Raw genomic sequence first — 13,812 nt, forward strand, 5'->3', positions numbered from 1 at the left:
TCCTAACAGTCACTGCAACCTGTTCAAAGTCAAAAGTATAGCTAAAGTTACCCAAATTCCAAACATGAAGATTTGCTAAGGTATAGGGAACATAATGGGGTTGACTTAGGCCGCGTACACACGGGCGGATTGTCTGCCCAACTAAGTTCGGCAGACAATCCGACAGACAGTCCGTTCAAAATTAGCATGAACGGACTTGACCACACACGATGAGCAGACAGTCCGCTGAAAGCGTGCGTGATGACATGTACAGCACGTACGACGGGACTAGAAAAACGACGTCCTATACACTGCAATGCAACCTTCGGCCGTGTAAACCCTTTCTGAGCATGCGTCATACTTAGTCCGTCCAACTTGCCTACACACGAGCGGACTGTCCGCTGAAACCAAGTTTGGACGGACAAAACCAAGTTTGAACGGACTGTCTTACGGAAATTCCGTAAGACTTTGTTCGTCAGACTGTCCGCTGAAAAAGTCCGCTGAAGCCCACACACGAGCGGATTGTCCGCTGAAACACTGTTCAGCGGACTAAGTTGGACAGACAATTCGCCCGTGTGTACGCGGCCTTACTAAAACTGGAGCACTCAGAATCTGATGCAGCTGTGCATGGTAGCCAGTGTTTAACTTCAGCTTTTTTAGTTCAGCTTTGACAATAAAACCTGAAAGCCAATTGGTTTCTACGCAGAGCTGCACTTCAGATTTAGTAAATCAACCCCAAAGTGTCAATTGTTCATAAGCAGTACCCTGAAAATGTTACCTTTTTGTTTTGTGTTCCTCCTAAATATTAGCACACTTCCTGATATGTGACGGTGCCCAGGCACTCCTGTATCTACAGACGCATAGCACTATAGCTACAGTTTGAGATGTAAAGCACAGCAGCCTCTGAATGCCTTCTCTTACCTCAGGAGATCTCGGGTGAGATTTAGCAATATCACTTTTCATCTTGCTGGAGGTTTTGACACAAGGAAGCAAAGCCCTGCCCCTACCAAGATGGGCATTTTCACACAGGGACATAGTGTGATGGGTTAGGTTAGAGGCTGTTAAGGTTACAGCCAGATTAAGCAGATAAATTGCATTCAGGACTGTAGTTTACTGGCATTTTAAACACCAAATGCTTGTAAAAGTTACAGCGTTAAGCATTTTTTTTTTGACATGTCAAAATCAATGGTTCCCTATGTGTGCCTTCTTAACAGATCTGACTTTCAGACCATTGATTTGAATGGAAGTCACATCATCATGATCTGGCTTGAGGTCTGAGGATCTTGAAGGAGAAGCCCATGCCAAAATGTTAAAAAAATAAAAACAAAAAAACAAAAACGGAGTGGGGTCCCCCCAAGTCCATACCAAACCCTTATCCAAGGATGCAGCCCAGAAGGTCAGGTAAGGCAGGGGTTGACAAATTTGCTTGGAATCTAGGAGCCAGCTTAAAAAGTTAGGAGCCAGGTCCGTGACGACGATCCGGACCTGTCCCTGGCCTGACATGGAGACAAGTGAGGGGAAGATAGCAGCGCCGTCGCCGCCCCCCCCCCCCCCCCCGTCTCCAAGTCATTGCCCATAGCTCTTAGAGGGACATTTTATTAATTTTTTTCAAATGACAATTTTTTTTTCAATTGCATTTTAGTGTAAATATGAGATCCGAGGTCTCTCTGACCCCAGATCTCATATTTAAGAGGACCTGTCATGCTTTTTCTATTACAAGGGATTTTTACATTCCTTGTAATAAGAATAAAAGTGACACAACATTTTTTTTAAAAGAACAGTGGAAAAAAAAAAAGTTAAAATAAAGCAGAAAAAATAATCATTTTTAAACGCGCCCTGTCCTGCCCGCATATAAAATCGGTGTTCGAACCACACATAGGAGGTAGCGCCGTGATCGGTAGAGCGAGAGCAATAATTCTACCCCAGACCTCCTCTGTAACTCAAAACGTGCAACCTGTAGAATTTTTTTAAACGTCGCCTATGCAGATTTTAAAGGGTAAAAGTTTGTCGCCATTCCATGAGCGGGTGCAATTTTGAAGCGTGACATGTTGGGTATCAATTTACTCGGCGTAACATTATCTTTCACAATATAAAAAATAATTGGGCTAACTTTACTGTTGTCTTATTTTTTTATTAACTAAATTATTTTTCCCAACAAAAGTGCGCTTGTAAGTCCGCTGCACAAATACGGTGTGACAGACAGTATTGCAACAACCACCATTTTATTCTCTAGGGTGTTAGAATAAAAAATATATATAATGTTTAGGGGGTTCTAAATAAAGGGAAGAAGAGGCAGGTAATATAATACAGGCAGAGGAATCTTCATTAACATTGCTGGTTTGTCATACCACAAGAGGGCGCCAGATTCCATAAGGAATCATAGGACCGCAGAAGGCCTCAAAGCCGCGGCCTAAATTTTCGGCCGCCGGCGGAACGGCCCGACGCGATCACGCTGGGGGGGTCCACAGACACAGGATACCCCCAGCTGTGCTGCCCCAGGCGCGAGGTCGCTATTTCTAGTCGCCAATGCGACCTGGCGACCGGGTTTTGTCGAGCCCTGAGGTAAGGGGACTTGGTAGTGGCTTTGCAGCTTGTTTTTTTTTTCCCATACGCCCTGTGTGCATGAAGCCTAACCTTGTTCATGGATAAGTTCTACATTTTATAAGGTCTTGTTCTCCAACTATCAATTTTGTCTGACATAAAATGCAGTGTTCTAACAAAAGGTTGTTCTTAAGTTTGTCCAGGTGGTTCTCTTAAAGCAACAAGAAAAAGCTCTGTAAATGTTAAAAAAACAAAAAAACACTGCTGAGTCTAACCATGTAAACCGTACAACTGTCAGACTTAAATAACCTATTATACAAGTGTTTTACACTTGATCAACTAATCACATTTCAAATATAAAGCTGGTCTTACAGTGGACAAATTTCAGCCAGTTCATTGTGAACCAGAAGACATTCAATTAGTGTGTAGTCTGCTGGCTTGCATACACCTGACATGCCTAAATTGAAAAATGAAAGAACCGGGGTAGAAAATTTCCACTGTCCAGCGGTTGGCTGCCTCCATTCAGATGCAACTGCTGTTCGGGTGTTTTGACAACTGGTGGCGACGGCTGTCAAAATAAAATCTGCATCCATCTGCATTTTATAGCGTAGATGGAAGAATTTGCTAGACTTTGTTCATGTAGACCACAGGCTGGATGAAAAAAAAAATCTATGTGTATGGCTAGCTTTAGCCTGACTACAGTGGGCTGCTGGATGTAAATTATGGATTATTACACTTTATTATCCTATGCATTGCTTTAATCAATGGGTGCAGCAGGTATGCAGAGATTATTTCAGATGTTGCTACATGGCAAAGAATGCTGCACATTCCCCATCAATGTAATGACAAGTACTGTCTTCAAACTGGACTTTACCAATACCAGATCTCATCAGGGTGTAGGAAACAACTTGAAAAGCAAGAAAAGTCAACTTATTCCTATCAATTTTACATAAATTAGGGTAAAAGCAAGTACAAAAACTGGTGACTTACAATTTATTAACCTGCAAAACAATTTATAAATTTACACTAATAGATAAGCAGTAAAGAATGTACACTATTTCATACATATGTAAATGATTCTGTACTTTTGTTGTAAAACCCTTTTCCTATTTTGGATAGAGCAAGGGAGAGTTACAACCCCTGTCAGATTTGTTTTCGCCATCTGTATCCCATTGTAGAGATTTCCCTTCACTTCCTGTCCCATAGACAAACAGGAAGTGAGAAGAAATTCCTTGCAAATTAAGGGAATTCCTTCGGAGCCCTCAGGTCACCAGAACTAGTGTCCTAATGGGAAGATCTCCCTTCTATTACTTTTCTGGGGAAAACCCAAAATTTGTGATTTTCTTTTACTTTCAATGATATTGGTAAACAGGACAAATAGAGACGGTGAATCTCCTTTAACGGGGGCACAGACAGCAATAAAAATGAACAGACGTTCTAATCCCTCTGAACTCTATCCAAAACTAAAAAAAAAAAAAGTTTTGCTTTTAGTTATACTTTAATATAGGAAAAAAGAAAATAAAAAAAAATCTTTCTAGAAAACACTCATGAAATATGGCACAGCAAATGTAGATTTTTAGGCATCCTGAAAAAACTCATGTCAGATTCTTTAATACATACATACTCCCACTGAAAGAAAAAAATAATGTATTTCCTGTTTATGACACAAGGGATATGACATGTTAGAGTTTAACTTGAAATGTCAAAGTTTAAGAAAAAGTGCAATTTGTATATGTTAATGTCTTTAGCTAGAAAAGGTTATTTTTAGGCCTCATGCACATGGGTGTGTGAGGCCTCTCAGAGGCAGTCTCTATTGTCTAGCATACATACACATTTATTTAAAGTGCAACGTCACCCAAAATCATAAATCACACTACAAATTAGAGCTGCACGATTCTGGCCAAAATGAGAATCACAATTCTCTTGCTTAGAATAAAGATCACGATTCTCATAGTTAAACATTATCTTTCACATTATACAAAAAAATTGGGCTAACTTTACTGTTTCGTTTTTTATTAATTCATTAAAGTGTGTTTTTGCCCAAAAAATTACATTTGAAAGACTGTTTTGCAAATACAGTGTGACATAAAATATTGCAACAACTGCCATTTTATTCTCTAGGGTCTCTGCTAAATATATATATATTTGGGGGAAAAATATTGATTTTAACTTGTAAACAAATGTCAAAAAAAGGTTTAGTCTTTAAAGAGGGATTCCGCCCAAAAAAAAAATATTAAAAGCCAGCAGCTATAAATACTACAGCTGCTGACTTTTAATAAATGGACACTCACCTGTCCCGGGTTCCAGCAATGCCGGCAGCCGAGGCCAATCGACCGCTCGGGCCTCGGCTGCTGCCGCCGCCATTCGAGGTGAGGGAATCAGGAAGTAAAGCGAATCGGCTTCACTTCCCGGTTCCCTACTGCGCATGCGCGAGCCGCGCCGCGCAATAGGAGATCTCCGCGCTGTCACTGGGACCCGTGTGTGTCCCAGCAGACAGCGCGGCAGGGCAGGAAATGGCGTAGACTCCCGTGGGAGTCTATGCCCGGAAGTGGGTGAAAATACCTGTCTTTGACAGGTATCTCCACCCCCCTCCCCCCTGAAAGGTGTCAATTGTGACACCGGAGGGGGGGGGGGTTTCCGATCAGCGGAGGTTCCACTTTAGGGTGGAATCCCGCTTTAAGTGGTTAAACTTCCCTCATTTGCAGACCTAAGTTCATCCCTCTGATCTAAAAGGACAAAGCATTACAATGTTTCTCCTTAAACTTGGCAGGCTACCTGTTTTATTTTGTTTTTGTTTTGTTTTTTAGACAGCTGTCAGCTGTGAGCAGAGAACTCTGCATAGAATCGGGAAAAAATGCTTTAAGATCATGGGGGGGGGGGGGGAGAATAGTGATCTGATGCTTTAAAAGTTAATCGTCTAGCTCTACTACAAATACATCATCCTTTTGCGATCGAATTGTTTACAGAATTATTGTAGGGTTCACCCTCCATTCAAATTTTTTACCTACTCATCCTGCTAGTGCTTGTGATGCCAGCTTACTTTTTGTGGCCCTCCACAGAAAGTAATGTAGCACCAGTTACTCCAATTAGGAGTTCTGTTGTCTGCCTCCTAGGTGTTTCCACAATTGTATGAGCAAGCGACATTGTACCTGCACCCAGCACCCAATTTGTTATCAACCCATACGCAGTGCCTTTAATATAGCATTAGCTTGTTCCCTCTCCAATAGACTACACCTGACCCCCCCCCCAGAAAGAGACCAGATTGTGGTATCTGCAGTCAACAAGACCATAGTAAACAGTAGGGCCAACATTCCGCCCATGTGTATGTCAGTCTGACAGAAGCTGGTGACTTCCTATGGCAGAGAGCGCTGATCAGAGTGTCCCGGCGGAGGGAGCTGACACAACAGCTCAGCGGAGAAGATTGCTGAGCTGACCCAGAGCAACCCAGCAGGCTTTAGCCTGATGCTGTATAGGGGCTCTCTTTTACATCTTCTGAAATTGGATGTAAATACCGATTTTCTGAAATATGCTGAATATTTGCATTCGACAACCCGCTGGGTTGCATGGAAAAAACAGTTTGTGTGTACCAGGCATAACACTGGAAGGTTTATTTTAACAAACAAAATAGGTTGCATAACCACTTGATCTCAGGAAGATATACCCCCCCCCCCCCCCCCCCCTTCACGACCAGGCCTTTTTTTGCTATACGACACTACTTAAGTTTCACTGACAATTGCGCAGTCATGCAACACTGTACATAATTGCAATTCGTGTCTTTTTTTCCCACAAATAGAGCTTTCTTTTGGTGGTATTTGATCACTGGGTTTTTTTATTTTTTTTAATTCATAAATTAAGGCCAACATGTATCCTACTATATAATTTTGGTAAAAAATTCCCAGTAAGCATTTATTGATTGGTTTCCGCCTCACATCTCTCCCGCAGACAGTTCACACTGCCCACTGCGCATAGCTGCGGGTGTCATTCCAATGTTAATGACACCCCCAGATCGGTTCACAGATCACAGTGCAAGCTGTGAATTCGAACAGAAATCGGATCATATGAGTGAGCACACCCATGTGATCCCATTCCAGTGCTTGGTAAAAAAAAAAGTCCCTGCACCTTTTCGAATCCAATGCGAGTTCAGTCATACAACTGTATGGCTGAACTCGCACTGCACAGACATCGTATGCAATCGGCACCGCAGCGGGGGTACGAATCACGTGCGATGTTTGACATCACACAAGTGTGAACCCTAGGCTGAATATCATTGAAGTCAGATCCTTGCTCTAACCATCTGACTTGTGACATCCAACATGGTGATTGATTACAGCAGCAGTAAAAAAAAGAATTTATGTCACACTGGTATTGTTTTGATTGGCCAAAGGACAAGTCAGACTATCTCTAAATCGCAGAAGAATATTATCCTGTTCATTCAAGTCAGATGGAAGTAGGACCAATGTTGCAGGGCAAAGTAGGATGACAGTCGTACAACCGTCGTGTCATACCAGTGTGAACCTGTCCGGCTCCCTTCACACCTAAGCGTAGTGCAGCAACAGCTGCTGCACCGCATTTTGTATATTTTTTGTAAGTTTTTGGAGCATCACCATTCATTTGAATGGGCTTCCCTCCACTCCAAAAATGTTCCAAAGCAGCTCATGTACCAAATTGTGGCACAGAGCCAGGAGACTTTTGCCATGATTTTAGCGTGTTTTGTCTCTTGACATTTGTGACAAAAATAGCACTGGGTTTGGGGTGCCATTAGGAAATAGTGCCAGTGCAAACATGTCCTGTGTTTTGCCGCAATTCCAGTATGCTCAGGTGTGAACGGGACCTTAAGGCACACAGAGGTAAGAGAGCCAGGAAGTACCGTATACCTCAATGCACACATAAAAAATAAAAAAATAAGATGGACTGGACGCCTCTTTCTCAGGTCAGCACACCACAATACACGCAGTGAACAGCGCCACGATGCCTTGTGATTAATGCGTTACAGTAAAATGGTAATATTATATAAAACCTTTGGTTTCTGTAACACAAAGACTTGAATAGGCACGTAAGACAGTTGTCAACAGAACAGGTGTCCCCAATGGAAATGTTCTCTTCCTTTTCTGTTACGGTGACAACTGAAAGGTTAGCAGGACTAATAAGAGGATAAATCTCTTTGACAGAGAACAATAAAAATCTGACAGAGGGTCTTACTATCTCCTGCTCTGCCTAAAAAAAAATTAAAAATAAAATGTGCCTTAAAATATACTTAACAAGGCACAAGGCACATACAAAGTTTTAGCAAGCATTCAGTGCCAAGACTTGTCATCACTGAGCATTGCTAGGGCTTACTGCAGCCAGCATCTCATCCATACTCTTTAGCTTACCATAGAGGACTCCCCACACGAGGGGAGACTTTGCCTCCGTCAGAATACAGTGATTGGTGATGCCGTCTACAGTCTGTGGGGTTGATTGCAGGGAAAATCCGACAGGCTGGTTTTACAGAAGTCAATCTACCGATCAACTTCTGTACATCCAGCTTGTCCATTCACTGCTTTAACAATGACTTATTTATTATGTCTTTTGTGAATATCTCAAGCCTAATATTTTTATAGATGGAAAGAAGACAGCCATTTCATATTCAGATCTGCACACCAGCACACACAGTAAACCCACACAGCTCAGATAGCCAGACTGTATTCAGAAAGGAAATGATAACTGTTTGTCCAAGGGCTGGATGAGGGGGGGAAACAGAGCGGGATGGGGTGAGGCCTCTCCATCCGGCCACTGTAGCCAACAAAGAGATGCCTTCAGATCTTATATTGTAACCTCTAACACCTCTTCTGGCTGGAACGCTTCAAGCATGCAACTGGCTTAACACATGCCAAAACACAAAAGCACCTTTTTGCTTTGGCTTATCACACCAGATCCTTAAAATTCAAAGAAAAAAAGAGAAAGACAAGAGGATCCAAGATAGAACCACACCCTCTCTTTTAATTGTTAAGACCTCCGTTTTGTGACAACAGGAAAGGCAAAGCAGACAGCATCTAAATACTGCTTACATCAATGCACAAACAAGATAAACTAACGGTAAATAATTTAACTTGTCTGATCCTCTGTAATGACTTATCTGACCGCTCACTGCACTTTGTAAATCACTAAACTGCACAGAATAAACTGCTAAAGACATTGGATACACACAAGACATTCCAACTTTAATATACAGTTAATCAGATTATCATTATACCCATTTTTAGGCTGCGGACTCGGTCCTACATGCAGGGCCCTCCTAATCCTCTTGCATGGCTCCGATTCCTCTTGTATTGAATTGTACTGTAACTGTTTGCTTGTTATGTTATGTTGTAAAGCACTGCGCAAACTGTTGGCGCTATATAAATCCTGAATAATAATAAATGTAACTGTGTGGTCTTTATTTTGTAAAGTGCTGCGCAAACTGTTGATGCTATAAAAATCCTGCATTACAAGGATAATAAATTACACAATATTCATTGTAACAGAATTGCAAAAATGAATTATTTTGCTGAATTTAAATACAGTATCTTGATTTCTCTTGATTCATTGCATTGTAAGCCCCAGGCTGCTTTCAGCACACGAGCCTCCTCCAGTTTAGCTGGATCATACATAAGATCCAGGATCACACCTGGGCAATCTGAAGCATGCGTCAACACTCAACGTCAAGATTACTATTTAATTCAATAGAGCCCACTTACACCTGAGCGCCGTGTTACTCGAAAAAAGAACATAGGCTTCTTTGGGGCAGAGTTACGCATTTTTGGTCTCTATGGACTGTAATAGGAGTGCCTGAAAATGCACACTTTTCATGCTATTTCTTACCTCACCTCCTAGTAACTAGCTTTCCATTGGCTAAAACGTGAAAACCATAGGTACAAGCGCAAAAAAAAAGCTTGAAAAACACTTGAAGAAGTGTTCAAGTGTGAGCCAAGCCTTAAGCATACCATAGACGGTTCAAATCTCGGGCGGTTCTGCAGGAACCAGCTGAGATTTGAACCATGTATGGGCAGGCTGAATTGACTGATCAACCTGGGTACAACCAGCCTGCCGGATTTTACATGCAATTATCGCTAGCAGCTATTAAAGCCGCTAACAATCACTGTATTCTCCCAGCAGGGGTGGCTCCCCTCAGGAGAATATAATGGCTCCATTCCCCTGTCAACACTGTCTGTGTTAATGGGGAAATCAAGCAATTTTCTTTGATTGCAGGAAAGAAATTCACTGTCTATGGCCAGCCAATGTAGCCCAAAGGCAAAAAGAAAAAATAAATCAAACACATTTCTCCATCCACATTACACCACATGGATGAGCAAATCTGCTGACCTATAGCATTATAACAGCAGCCACTATCTGAACATTGGCTGCATCTGATTGAATGCAGTCACTGTTCACCCAACAATTTTTCACCCCGCTCCTTTGACGTTTTAATTGAAACGTATTGAGTGGGAGGGGCCAACAGACCCACCCACATAATCAATTTTATCCAGTTCTATCAGGAACCGACTGAACTTGATATGGCCAGTTAAAGGGTGAGTGTGCACAGACATTATGCTTTGTGTCTTGATGTGGAATTAGGAAGCCTTTCTGCAGGATTTAGAAGGCAGTGGGGTTAATTTACTAAAACCGGAGAGTGCACAATCTGGTGTAGCTCTGCATGGTAGCCAATCAGCTTCTAACATCAGCTTGTTCAATTAAACCTTGCCAAAAAAAAAAAAGGAAGCTAATTGGTTTCTATGCAGTAGAATTTGCACTAGATTTTGCACTTTCCAGTTTTAGTAAATCAACCCCAGTGTTTGAATTTTCAATAGGATCACATGCAGTGGTATATAACCATCTATATATACACCTAAAGCCGTGGCGGAACCCAGTCTAAACCCACCTGCAAGCTGTCACTGTAGTGGGCCAGCCATAAGTGGTTGAGGCATTCGCTGACCTGCAGCTGCATGTATACACACCCCTTTGAATACATCTAGCTGTAGGGTGAGGAACGCCTCAAACACTTCTGATTGGCCTAGTACAGTGACAGCTTCTTGGCAAGATCACTCGGGTGGGCTGGTACTAGGTTTTGAATGTGTAGAAATGTCACCAGCACACCAAGGATTCCTCAAACAGGTCATACGCTTTATTTTGTGGTCACATGGTACATTAAAAAAAAGTAAATGTTTCAGAGCCATGCAGGGCCTCTTTGCCAGGCAAGGGGCACCTATCAAAGGGACCCTGTGTGGTCATGTACCATGTGACCACAAAATAAAGCTTTAGACCCATTTGAGGAATCCTTGCTGTGCTGGTGACATTTCTTTGCATTCAGAACCTAGTACCAGCCCATCTGAGTGATCCTGCCAGGAAGCTGTCACTGTACTGGGCCAACCATAAGTTGCCATGGCATTTCCCACGCCACTGCTACATGAATACAAGGGGGTGTGTATACATGCAAATGTGGGTTGGGGAATGCCTCAACTACGGTTCCCAGCCTGTGGTCACTCCACCAATACTGATCAGCCATCTTCAGTAACATGTGAGTGGGGAATATTGCGATTGGTACTAGGTTCTGAACACGCCCAATATCCCCAATAGTAATGATGCTTCCAAGATCAGAATGTGCAGATGTATTGTGTATAATCAGAAAGGAAACCTCTGGATCAGTACGCCTTCTTACCCAGGTTAATTAACTCTGATCGCCAGGGGTTGGAGGGATCTGTGCTCATGTGACCACCGTGACAGTGGGCATTAAGGCCACAAGCTGGTCCTGCCGTTTACTGATTTTTATTCTGGACTGAGAAGTAACTTGGTGCTGATGTTTATGGGCAGAGAGCGCACTTCCAGCACTAAGATGGCTCTCAGTCCAGAATAAAGATTCGTAAATGATGGGTCCAACTTCCGATCATATGACCACAGTGGTCACATGATTGGAAGCTGGACATGCCATTTACCGATCTTTATTCTGGAGTGAGAGCCATCTTGGTGCTGGGAGTACGCTCTCTGCCCATAAACATAAGCCCCCCCAGTGACACGTGTGCGGCGTATGGGTGTTAAAGCCCACCTTTTTGCTGCATGTGATGGAAAGTCAAACAAACATACAACACTGCAACTGACTTTCTATTAAGTGCAAAGCTTTTGTAGCATGCCCATTGGTCCTGATGGAATCTGGGGGGATCCCAGGGCAATCGCCCATTCTGTCTTTATGGTCACACCTCTGCCTAATGCTTTTTAATGTGATTGGCTGTGATCAAGCAGCAGCAGAAGTTTTGTGGCATGCCCACTGGCCTGATGGAATCTGGGGGGATCCTGAGGCAATCGCCCATTCCGCCTTTATGATCACACTTCTGCCCAATACCTTTTAATGTGATTGGCTGTGATCAAGCAGTAGCTTCGTGCCATGCCCATTGACCCTGATGGAGTCTGTGGGGTCCTGGGCAATCGCCCATTCTGCCTTTACGATCACACCTCTGCCCAATGCCTTTTAATGTGACTGGCTGTGATGAAGCAGCAGCAGAAGTTTTGTGCCATGCCCATTGGCTCTGATGGAATCTGGGGTGATCCCTGGGCAATCGCCCATTCTACCGTCATGATCTCACTGCTGCCTTCTGACCAATACCTTTTAATGTGATTTGCTGTGATCAAGCAGCAGCAGAAGTTTTGTGGCATGCCCATTAGAGTCTGGGGCAGTCACCTATCCATATTAAAACGCATTGTGCAGATCAAGTCCATTCAATTAGGTTCACCAGCAGAATTTGACGGTGTGATTGCTAGCTCTTGGGCTCAGTCCAGCATCACACGATCTCTCTCAGCCCACACATCTTTTTTTTTCTTCCCTCACCCACGCAGGTTTAGAAAAGCAAAAAAAAAAACCCCGATCGTGTGTAAATGAAGCTGTTGGCAGGGAGACATGAAGCAGGCTAAAGAGCCATGGCTGGGATGGAAGTGCCCCTTGTACCCAGTCCATGATGGGTTAGTATTGCTCCAGGTCCTCTCTGCCACAATAGATGATTATATAACCTCCTCCCATCATAGCGGTCTATAGAGGAGGGATGGAGGGAGCTGCAATCATTTGCCAGGCTCCGGAACAGTCCGTACACACAATAGAAGAAGCCCAGGCTGTCACCCCTCACACACACGCTCTATAGAAATGGAGTAAAGAAGCGCCAACTTACAGTCTGCCTGCCCACTGCCACTGCCATGCTGCTGTCCTGAGAAGAGGGAGCGGAGTGTAGAAGAATGCACAGCGCCCGCCACTGGCTGCCTCACTCACTGACTGAATCTCCTCAGCCCCTGATGGAGGAACATGGCCACCACAGGGGGAGAGGGGGAGGGACGCAACTCAGGAAAGAGGGGTGGGGACTTCACACACACACACATTCTCGGCGGACAAGTACCAAAAAAAAAAAATCTTGTCCTCATAAAACAGCCATTGGGTTAAAGGTACACAATCCACCGACATCAATTCCGGAGCTGGGACTGACTACAGGGAGGAGTGGGGGGGCTCAGCTGTGCCTAACTCCCCTCGTCAAACAATGGTACGGCCCGAATGCCTGAAGAATAGTTTGGAGTGTAGTGGTATCTGTGAGGGAACAACAGCACTCATACATTTCATAGCATTTTATCACAGAGTATCCAATCTCATGGCTCACATTTCATACCCTCTAATGGCCCATACACATAAAAAAAAAAAAAAAAAATCGTACAAAAAATGCCGCTTTCCACGCGATCGTACGATAATAGGATCGCTAGTACGTGGCTTTTGAGAGCCAATCAGGAAGTTTAGCCAAGATTATCCGATGGGACAAGCACGAAAAGGTTCTCGTACAATAACCAGAGTTCAAAAATACAATACAAATACACTACAACACATGACGTCACTTCCGAATTTGTATTCTGTCGTACGAGAATTCCGAATTTGTATTCTGTCGTACGAGAATTCAGAATTTTTATTCTGTCATACGAGAATTCCGGATTTTTATTCTGTCGTACGAGAATTCCGATTTTTTTATTCTGTCGTACGAGAATTTTCATCGCTTTAGTAAACTCTTCATTTTTGAGACTAGCAAAAAAAAAAAACAGACAATTATTTGTCCAATAATCTCATCGCGTGTGCATAAAGGCTCATAAGAAACACTATAATCCCCCGTACACACGATCGGAAATTCGGCCAGCAAAAGACAGATGTGAGCTTTTGGTCGGAAATTCCGACCCTGTGTATGCTCCATTTGACTTTTGCTGGCCAAATTCCCGCCAGCAAAAGATTGAGAGCAGGTTCTCAATTTTTCGGTCGGAAAA

At 43.2% G+C, this 13,812-nt stretch overlaps 1 protein-coding gene across 5 annotated transcripts in view; it reads right to left on the reverse strand.

Annotated features, from left to right (window-relative positions):
* Positions 1 to 12,841, reverse strand: part of SEPTIN11 (septin 11) — a 174,262-nt gene extending 161,421 nt beyond the window's left edge. For all 5 annotated transcript variants that reach the window (XM_077476075.1, XM_077476073.1, XM_077476076.1 and 2 more), the window contains exon 1: positions 12,690 to 12,841. In XM_077476075.1, coding sequence (XP_077332201.1) covers positions 12,690 to 12,716 — 27 coding nt within the window. In that variant the 5' untranslated portion in view covers positions 12,717 to 12,841. The remainder of the gene's footprint in view (positions 1 to 12,689) is intronic.
* Between the last annotated feature and the right edge of the window lie 971 nt (positions 12,842 to 13,812).

This window comes from Lithobates pipiens, unplaced genomic scaffold, assembly GCF_037356315.1.
Source record: "Lithobates pipiens isolate NorthernLeopardFrog02 unplaced genomic scaffold, aLitPip1_a1.2 Scaffold_13, whole genome shotgun sequence".
Lineage (NCBI taxonomy): Eukaryota > Metazoa > Chordata > Amphibia > Anura > Ranidae > Lithobates > Lithobates pipiens.